Here is an 11,064-nt window from a genome sequence, read left to right as displayed (position 1 = left end):
TTTGACAAAAGATATTCCGAACTAAGTTCCATAAATATTGGGTGTAATAGGTCTTTTATAGCAACTGGTAAGTTTAACTTGTTTTTATAAGTGCATTGTCCTGTAATCTTATCCCTTTGCCATTTGCACCAGCTAGTATTGGTTCTGGGACAAAATTGATGACGCGTAGCTGCATCACCTTCACAGCAGTGCCATAAAACTGCAAGTACAACTTTTTTCTTAGGGTAGACTTTATCATTTTGAAAAATAGCCATACCAAAGTAATTCTGCATTAGGTTAATTCTTGCATCAGTTAGTCTTCCTTTACTTGAGAGAGTTTTACTGTCATTCAACTTTTCTTTTGTTTTGTTCCAAGTCTCTTTTGAACATGACCGAGACACTCTAGTTTTTCTGGTATCAACGTTTCTCCATAAGGTCTTGCTTCCCTTACTTTGCTGTATGCTTTAGTGTCTCTATCTCCTATGTAATGACTGTACCTTAAGTTAAATTTACTTAATGAAGAACAAAAAATTGAAATACCACCAGTGGACTCCATAGCGCCAGATGATTCGTGATGATTAATTGCACACTTATGTCTTGTTTTCCATAGTTCATAACCAGCTGATCCTTTTTTTTTTGACCAAATCTCACAAGATTTACAAAATTTTGACATAGTGTAATAGTCTAAGACCTTTTTATTATCCTTTGAAATTGCAGATACCACGCCATTCAGGGACGAATAACCCCTTTTTTGCCATGTGTCATCAATAGAAATATGACAGTCAACAATATCATATATCATATGCTACACGCGTTGATGTTAATCATTTGACGCACTTCATGAGCAGCTTTTTGGGTAGTTTTTTTAGCAGATTTTTCATATGCACAATAAAGAGTCTTATTAATTTTTTTATAAGTAGTAAATGCTATAGAAAATGGCATATATGACATTTGCCTATCTCGCGAAAAGCCATAACTGTGCGATAGTTAATTTCATGTGCTTTTTTTACAGTTTTATTTTTTTCTAAAGGTATATATTGAGTAGAAGTATAAGAAAATCTGCATGCTGAACAAACACTACTTTTTATACATAATTTAAGTGAAAACCCTTTGTGTTCATTTTTGTTATGTGTAAGCTTAACAGGTGAGCTACACTCAAAACAATTGAGAACTCCTCAAATAAATCTTTCATAATGCCAAAATGTATAAATATAAAAAATTAAAGGTCGTTAGATGTCTGTTTGTTTTTAGCTGAACTTCTTTACAATTAATTGCTTTGTTCAACTTTTTAGCACTTGTACTATTAGTACTACTAAACATGTTTGAATAAGAAGCACTTTCAGGTGAAATGTTTTGTTGATCAGACATTTTATGTTGATTTCCATGAAAATAATTTCTTTTTATTCTTTTGCTATTTTTTTTAATTCCCATCTAAGAATAAAGCAGTAAAATGTGAAAAATAAATGCAATAAAATAATCTTAACAGGCTGTTATTGATACACTGTTATAAACTCACCTTCCTTGTCACATTATAATTTAATTTAATATTATTAATGGAATTAACGTATTTGCAAAGTTGATATAAAGCAAAGGAGATATATATGAAATGTAGAATAATAATAGAAATTAATTGTTTGATGAAATTTATGGAAAGTTAGCCCAAAATTTTTCAAATTTAGAAAAAAAAAATCTGAAAATTTTGAAATTTGTCGGGCTAGTACCACCTTAAGGACCCCCTCCCCCCCCATTTTATTCGTATAATTGCTTCTGGTTAAGAATAATACTTTTACAGAAATAAATGTAACAAATGAGAAGAGTACAGGACCGGAAAACCCATTATTCCAGGATTCCTTTTCCTAATTATCTAATGCCAGTTTTAATTTTTATTGCATTATTTTTACAATACAAACTTCATCATTTAGAAAAAAGAAAAAAAAAGAAAATTGAAAAAACGTTAATTTGTGCCTGAGATATGAATGTTCAAAACTTTAAATTCTATTCATTATATGTAAGCTTTTAAAAGAAATGTCAAATTTTACTTTACAAGTATTATACAACTTTAATTTTAAAATTTTAACTTTAAAATTTTACTTTACAAGTATTATACAACTTTAATTTTAAAATTTTAACTTTAAAATTTTACTTTACAAGTATTATACAACTTATAGTGTTCATATAATAAAATAAATCAATAAATAATGTTTATCTAAGTCTATCTAAGCTAATTTGAATCGTTTTAAACTTTCAGAAGTTAGTATAAATTAGTTAAGTATAGTACTGTAATTAACTATTAACTTCATTACATTTTCCATTTTTTTCCAATTTTTGGTCTATATCATTTTCCTCGTTAGCACAATGAATTAGCTCGGTTTCTTCATTTTTCATGTCTTCAAACTTTTTATTTGAATTTGATATCTCCACACCGGACGTCACAATCATATCTTTTATACAAAATGGTTTTATAGGCGAAGCAAAACATCCTGCGTAGTCGTATTTTAAAGGAATTTTTTTTTTTTCAAAAAGCAAATGGACAATAATTGACGTTGTCAATAAAACAAACGTTGATACAAGCATTGAAAAAGTGCGAAATGGAAACTTTTGTGTATTATTTGCATTATCAAAATAAGGATACTTTATAACTGCATTCATACCTATATAATTTTTTAAATGGATACTTTATAACTGCACTTGTGCTTTAATAAAAAATAATGAAAAGAATATTGGGCAGTAAAATAAAAAACCAAAATAATTTTGCAAAGGGTTTCAAGCAAAAATAGCAGGTAGTAGAAAAAAATGAAGTAAAAATAATCAATATCAAGAAGTTAGCAGAAAATAATTAAATTTAAGTTTAAAATAGAATTTTATTGCGTTACCAAGCATATCTTCTCCTCCAAGACATCTTAGTATCATTCCAACAAAAAATGACGCAAGTGCTCCGTATGAATTGGCATAGCGAAAATAAAGAACACAAACTAATTGAGGAAACAAAACAACATATATAAGATCAGAACATAAAATGGACAATCCATATATCGACTTGACTGTTAGTCCAATAACTGTAGCAATGATACCAATCACCAAGATTGACACTCTTATAACCCAGACCATTTCTTTGTCTCGTGCCTGTAGAAAAAGTTCTGTTGTTAGAAGATGCACAAAAACATAATTGGGTGATGACACGCTTACAAAAGTTTTGAAAGAAAATAATTTAAATGTTAAAATATCTTTTAACCTGTGGTCGAAGAAACATTTTATAAATGTTATGAGCAAACATTGAGCTTGCAGATAAAACACTTGAATCAACGCTAGACATGACAGCAGCTGAAACAGCTCCAAGACCAATAAATGAGATAGCCGGAGGAGTAAGGTACTGCAAAACTAATGGCATTGTTTTTTGGTATTCAAACTCTAGCACATCATTACGTATCGTTGCCACTTCTTTGTAACCAGTTTTTTTCCAATCTTAATAACAAGTATTTAAATTTTAATACAAAGTGATACAATAAGTAAATAAAAAGAAAAACAAAGCATAATAAGTCTAAGTTTTAAAAGCTAATTAAAAACTCAACTTATATATCAAAATCATCAAACCTATAAGTAATTTCGTGAATTTTTCAAAATTAATTATCAGAACATTAAATATTTTCTAAAGCTTCAAAATACTTTACATTAGCTTTTTATTTATAATTTCGGAAGCTTTTAATGGCAACAGCTGCATTACAAATGTTTAATTAAAATTTGCGATGTTTCTTTGTACCCATTACTCACCAAGACATGGGTTTAAAGTCAGAAGTTGCTTCTTTACAGAGAGTTTGGCAGTTCTACTTTTTTTTAAAAAATTTCTTACTTTTGTGCAATAAATGACCAGTTCTATAATAGCTTACTGGTTGTGTAGTAACACTTCGGTTGTGCAATAACTCACCGGTTGAGGAAGCAACTGCTCCTATTAATATTGATGGTATTGACATTAAAAGACATCCAGCTGCTGCAGCAAAGGATAAATATTGAGCTTGTTTTTCTGATTTACTCGATAAAACACGTTGAAAGTATACTTGCCATGGGATCCCACCACATATCTAGTAATAAATTAAATAATTGGAACGTGACATAAAAAAAAAAACATGTATGCTTAATGATAGCATCTAAATTCATTTTATACCAATAAAAGAGCGTAATCAATCCAAATGCCAGCATCGCTCCATACCCAACCTTCAGCCCAATGATTACTTGTAAGAGATATACTCTTAACAGACTTGTGAGTTAACGCAAATGGGATTGTTATCCACTAAAGTATGAAATTTATTTTTTATAATTAAATATAACATGTTTCACCAATATAATAAGTTTAGAAAACGTTTTTTTAATGTATAGAGAAAAAATGTAAAGAAACATTACGTTGTGAAATTTATAAACAATTTTTTTTAAATATATATATATACATATATATATATATATATATATATATATATATATATATATATATATATATATATATATATATATATATATATATATATATATATATATATATATATATATATATAGATAGATAGATAGATAGATAGATAGATAGATAGATAGATAGATAGATAGATACATACATACATACATACATATATAGATACATATATATATACATAAACCAAAAAAATAAAGCACACCAAAAGCAGCAACTGAATTGTGTCAAATACCCGACTAGCCAACTAAATTCGTAAAAAAACCAATTATAACTTAAAATCCACTTTCTTTAGGGTAGGGGTGGGGGGTTGGGTGGGGTTGTAATACCCCTCCCCTTTCCCTCTACCGTAAAGTCGCATCTGTTCTCAACTCTAATACATCAATATCGCATGCAAATTGTAGAAGTTATTCAAAATTTTAAATATCTTTATGCGCGAACCATTCTGATCTCATTATTGTTTGCTGTTGTTTAAAAATAAAGAAATTCAACTTTTGATTTATGTATTCTGTTTTTTCAGAAGATTTATAACATCTGTGCATTGATCCTCACCAGAGAATAATGATAGAATCTAGAATCTAAAAAATGTATTTTATTCTTTATGTTGACAAAAACTGCCGGACTCTCAACCTTGAACTTTTTCATTTATTTTATAAATTTTTTTTTTTTTGTAAAAATGATACTTAGTGAAGAAAACCTTTTGTTGGGCAAAAGTTTGAACTTTTTTACGTGGACAAATTTGAACTTTTTTACGTGGGCGAATTTGAACTTTTAGTCAGCAAATGTCAGAAAACTGACACATTTTTTTTATGTCGTCAGTCGATAAAAAACAGATACGTCATACTCCTGTAAGTTCTCTTTGGGATGGTCCAGCCTCTCGAATAGATCTTACAGTGTCTGAAAATAAAATAAGATAAATACTCTTTTTTTTAATTCGATCTCAGCATTATATATAATGCTGAATATATTCTTTGCCCAATTTATAGGGCATTCATAATCTTCTTTTCTCTTGAACATTTTAATCACAAGTTATAACGCTTAATATATAGTTTGTTGTTAGTATAATTTATATAATATATTTTTATATTGCAAATAATATAAACAAAATAATATATCTTATTTATAATATATTTGTATCGCTGCTTATTATTTATTAAAATTCTCTTAGAAAATTAGTAATAGTGATAACAGATATTCTTTTGTGCAAAAAATATTCATTTAAATGAGTTTCATTCTATGAGACATTCTAATCTGATTTTGAATATTTAAACATTTGTAAACTTAACTATAAATCTAAATAACAAAGTTAGAAATTAATTTTTGCAAAGGTCACAAAAGCAGCTCTTAAAAACAAATTTTCAGCCGATTTAAAATATAAGTTATAATATTTTTAGCAGATGTAATATGAAAATCATTTTAATCAATAATACTGCCCTACAATAATGCCCTAGAAAAATAATTTTTTTAAATTATTTGTTTGCCTTGCTTTCAAGACTCTTAAAACAAACCGCTTTGTTGAGGGATTTTTTACAGTAAATGAGTTGTCACGACTATCTAAAGATATTTTGCAGAAATGATAATGTCGCACTGCGGCAAAGTAACTTTCTGCCAAAAAGCCGACTTTTTAGGGAGGCGAAAGCTGTTGGCGGCGGCCCCCCAATCAGTTTTTAGGGGCAAAATTTTTTTTCTTCCACCACCAGTAGCTTCTGCCCTTCTTTTGGCGACGCAGCTAGAGTTATTTTTTGGAGGCAAATTGTTTTGGAGACCGACGCCATTAGAGAGGCGGAAGCCATTGGTGGACGCCTCCAGAAAAAGCTGCGGCCGCCGAATTGGAGGCGAAAATATTTGCCTGTAGTCGGCGGATGTGATGAAAAATAATTGCTTATTTGCTTCAAAGCAATCAAATACCAACTAGAAACAAATTTTATTTGACATCAAGTTTCATTTAATATGATTCATTGCAAAAGTTATAAGTATTTAAAAAAAATTCTAACTTTTTTTTTAAAACTAATAAATTAAGTAGAATAAATTAGTAGTTTTATTGTTCAAAACAAAAGTTAAAAATCGGAAAATTTACTTCTTTGCCATTGGCGAAATCTTTTTAACAAAAAAAAATTATATTAAGTAATTAAGCTAAGTAATTAAAAAGTCGACATGCTAAATTTTTTATGTATTTTATCATTTGCCATAACGTTAAATACTTATTTTAAATAATTGGATATTGTAAAAGTTATTGAAAAAATATCTGCTAATGTTTATTAAAAACTTGCGACCACGCTGCATTACGCTAATAGTTTTGCCAAATTACAACAAAAAAAATAAAATTTGTAAAATTTAAATATATATACTTTATAAAATTTAAATATATATAAATATTATTTATATTTTACTCTATACTTTTAAAAATATAGACTCAACTACTTTTTAAACGTTTTAAAGTTTTAAGTGATTAAAAGTTTAAAACGTTTAAAAGTTAAAAATTTATTAGTAAGTCCTAGAAAAATAACCGCTCTGACAAAATTATAATTTTTTTTTTCAAAATCTTTTTTTAAATAGTCAATAAATCATATAAAACAAAACTTTGATGTCAAATATTTAACATTTGTTCTCAGTTAATATTTTAATTTCTCGTTAACTTATAGACAAACGTGCAATTATTTTTCATTACACCCGCCTGCGGAAGGCAAATATTTCCGCCTCTAATTTTGCGGCCGCAGCCAGCTGGGAGGCAGAAGCTATTGGAGGCGGCTTGCAAATGGTTTCGTCTCCAAAATTTTTTCTGGAGGCGGCCACCATTGGCTTCCGCCTCTCTATTGGCGTCGGCCTTCAATACATTTTGCCTCCAAAAAAACACTCTGATTGCGGCCACCAATAGAAAGGCGGAAGCCACCGGAGGCGGAATAAAAAAAGTATTGTCGCTAAAAATTAATTGGGAGGCAGCAGCCGTTTGCTGCGGAAGAAAAGTGGAGGCAAGAATATTCACGCCGTTTATCAACACTGATATTTTGTTAATGTGAAATCAGTTTAAAAAGTAACCAATTTTTTTCTAAATCTATTGTAAACCTGTCAAAAGAGATCGAAAACATAATATTTTATTTACAGTAAAAATAAATTTAGCAAACTTAGCATAAGAGCCGATATCCAAAAACATAAGAGGTCTAAAAGACGTCTTTTCGAATTTGAAAAACTACTCCAAATTAAACAAAAAATAGAAATAATAATAATAAAAAAAAGCTTTAAAAATACATTAGGTGCATTTTTTTCATATAACTTTTTCAACTTTATAATACTAGCCTAGAAAGTATTGAATATACATCGAATATAAAGTATACACATCAAATATATTGTATACATTGAATATATAGTATATACATCGAATATATCGTATACACGTCGAACACACAGATGGATAGAATTTAACGTTTTATATTTTACAGATTTTTATTGAAAAAGTTACAGTTTTGAGTTAAACCTTTTTATTATAAAAAACTTTTAATATTATTATTTTTATCTATTTTCTTGCTTTTTTAGAAAACAAACGTTTGCGTCGACATTTTATCTTTAAAGAAATTATAAAAAGATAAATAGTTTAAATTCTTTTAAAAAAACGTTTGAATTATTAATTTATCAATGTCTATAAAAATATATTTTTAGAATAAAAAATTATGTCTATGGGAACCGCCTTTATCACTCGGTAAAGACAAGAGTGATCAAAAATACAGCGAAACCAGGACAACCTACGACTAACATGTCTGTAGTTTCCAGTGTTTTAGTTTTGATTTATGTAACCCAAGGCTAGTTATTCATTACAATGTTTTGGCATTTCCGGCAAAAAAATGAAATAAAGAAATTCTACTCTTTTAGAAGAAGCTAAATTAAATCAAGTATTAAAAATAAAAATAAAAAAAATAAAAATCTACTTAATTTTTTAGTTTTACGACTTTACTTACCATTCCTATAAACATACAAACCAATTGAGCAACGTCTGTGTAAGCAACAGACCACAGACCACCAAAAAAAGTATAAAATATTGCAATACACGCTGAAACGATTACCGACACGTTAATATCAAGACTTAATACAACACTAATGGTTGCGCCCAAACTGTTTAACGTAGCAGCAGACCATAGCAACTCTCCAAGAAATGCAGGGAAGTACATCAAACCTCCAATACGTGATCCGTATCTTTCTTGAAACGGGTCAAGCATTGTAACATATCCTCTCTGTCGCATTATTTTGGCAAACAAGAAACCTCCTAAAATAAAGTTTATATTCATCATTTAACATGCCATGTTAGTTATAAGTTCATAGCTAAATTTTAAATTTAATGACAAATTTTAAATCAATTGACTATTGAATTTTAAATTGTAATAACCAATTGACAGTTTGAAATTGACAGATTAATCAAAAATGGTGTCGTTAAAACTGGTGAAGCTGGGTGTTTAAAGCAGGGTGTTGAAAGAAGTTTTAATTCAAACATAAATTGTTTATTCATTTTTAGTTTGTTAGGGAATAGATAAAAGTTTGCAATTGTTTTAAAAAAAATTATTTATTTTTGTCGTCAGATTTAGATAAAAACAGTTAAAAACATGATTTTGTCAGAAGCAACAAAAATGCATAATTATTAGTAATTATTTTAATTTATTAAATTATTATTAAAGTATTAGTTATTATTAGTATTTCAATTTATTAGTATTTATTAGTATTTTATTTTTTATTTTATTAACAAAAAAATAATAATAATAGTGTAATTCAGGTATATAATTAGAGATTATTAAATGTAAGAGGAAATCTCTCATTGAACAGCTTCCCTAAAAATAAAATAAGCTATACACTAAATAATATACACTAAATAAGCCCATAATATATAAAAATAATTTTAGTTCAATCTATAAATGTTACAAAGGAGATGGGTCATTATGGATATTATGCATTAAATAGGTTCACAATATAATGAAAATGACTCAACTGAAAAACGTTTTCTAAAACATTATTTTTTATAAATTACTTGCAAAAAATGCTTTTGATTTAAATAGCACACCTATTAACAAACTTAAAGAATATCCCCAAGATGACTGAGCCCAAGCCAATCCTCTTTTGTTTACTACTTCAGATGTTCCGTTAATATATCCTCCTCCGACCCATGTTGCTGTAAATAGTAAAACAAAAATTTTGTAATATAAACTTAATATATAAAACCATATATAGAATAAAATTGTAACATAAACATAAATTTTGTCGGTAAAAATCCAAAATCTCTCACAAATATTTAAAGAGTTTTTTTTCACATTTTAAATTACAAAGTTTTTTTAAAATGAAAAATAACATTATTAACTGACATCAATTGTATTAACTAAAAACAAAACGCACATTAATAAAAGAGAAACTAGCATGTTTATTAAATACCGGTCATTGTGAAGGATCCGATGATAATGCCAATGTTCCTTCCAGCAAGAATTACTTCGCTGGTTTCGCTTTTCTCTGGATGATCTTCGGGGTTATCATTAATTGAAAGTTTTCTTCTGCTTAAATTTCTTTTGCGTGCGGCATAAAGTCCGATAACAAGAATGATTACGTAAAACATTATAATACCAGAGACACCAACTATGTTAACCGCCATTTTGCCTAAAATAATCGAATATACAACAATAAAAAGAAAGCTCAAACTCGTTTATCTTTGTAATAAAATCTTGCTTCTGTAACAATTATTTCACACGCTTTACTAAAAATGTTCACACAAAAAAGAATGTTTAAAAAAACTACAAGCTCCTTTACTTTTACCCAGCAAATATTTGTTCCAAAGTATAGTTATATATTAAGAATGTTTTGTTAAAGATGTATACAAAACATTATTAATAATTCTTAATACAAAACAAAGTTATAAATTGATGTTTATCTTATTTTAAACTGATTTTTATGATAAATCATAAAAAGCATTATCGTTAATATATCGCAGAATAATCGTTGTAGTATTTTATCGTTTATTATTCATCGTTTACGCATCGTTGAATTATATATCATTGTTTTGCTATACGCGTTATTTTCGCTCGACAACTTTTATATTTATAAATTAACAAGAGAAAAAAAAACACCAAATAAATAAAAAAAAGTAATAAAATAAAAACAAACAATTTTTTTAAATGTTACGAATGATAAGTTATAAAATTTAAGATTTAAAGTAATAGGCCAAAAACTTCTCGAAAACATCGAAAAAACATTTAATCAAATATTAATTTGCACTTAACTGAATACTTAATTTTCATTTCTGTTTTTTTCAACTCTTTAAATACAGAAATACAAAATTTAAGAAATAAAAAGGAGGTTACCCATAGATTGAAAGAATCGCGAGACAGTGCAAAAACACGAAAGTTCATTTTAAATATAGTTTGTATTTTAAGTGAAAATTAATATTTACTGAGCTTTTGCTTTTTTTTTTGAACCTTATTAATTATAAAAGAATGCCTCCTACTAACACCAAATATTTTACAATAAACTATTTTACGTTTTCTATTTGTATTTCTTTTAAGTCTTTATAAAAAAGTCAAAAGAAGATATAAGATTAAATATCACCATATAGCATGAGTATATTTGAGTAAAACTAAATATCACCGTATAGCATGAGTCCATGA

At 27.8% G+C, this 11,064-nt stretch overlaps 1 protein-coding gene across 1 annotated transcript; it reads right to left on the bottom strand.

The window, feature by feature from the left end:
• Positions 1 to 1,937: 1,937 nt before the first annotated feature.
• On the bottom strand, positions 1,938 to 10,318 carry LOC100209971 (high-affinity choline transporter 1). Its single transcript, XM_065800552.1, has 9 exons — positions 10,211 to 10,318; positions 9,842 to 10,060; positions 9,477 to 9,584; positions 8,386 to 8,690; positions 4,139 to 4,264; positions 3,902 to 4,055; positions 3,212 to 3,441; positions 2,853 to 3,102; positions 1,938 to 2,630 (listed from the first exon to the last, which is right to left on the bottom strand). Exons 2-9 carry the CDS (start codon positions 10,053 to 10,055, stop codon positions 2,263 to 2,265), a joined length of 1,755 nt encoding a protein of 584 aa, XP_065656624.1. The 5' UTR covers positions 10,056 to 10,060; positions 10,211 to 10,318; the 3' UTR covers positions 1,938 to 2,262.
• Positions 10,319 to 11,064: the final 746 nt, after the last annotated feature.

The sequence above is a fragment of the Hydra vulgaris genome, chromosome 06, assembly GCF_038396675.1.
Source record: "Hydra vulgaris chromosome 06, alternate assembly HydraT2T_AEP".
NCBI classification, from domain to species: Eukaryota; Metazoa; Cnidaria; class Hydrozoa; order Anthoathecata; family Hydridae; genus Hydra; species Hydra vulgaris.
Note: the sequence above shows the minus strand (reverse complement) of the source record. Positions and strands in the feature narration are given on the sequence as shown.

Coding starts and splice junctions, on each gene's coding strand:
- LOC100209971 (XM_065800552.1), bottom strand. CDS start 10,055: ATGGCGGTTAACATAGTTGGTGTCTCTGGTATTATAATGTTTTACGTA. Junction 9,585..9,841: donor CGGATCCTTCACAATGACCG/GTATTTAATAAA, acceptor TACTATTTACAG/CAACATGGGTCGGAGGAGGA. Junction 8,691..9,476: donor TTCTTTAAGTTTGTTAATAG/GTGTGCTATTTA, acceptor ACTTTATTTTAG/GAGGTTTCTTGTTTGCCAAA.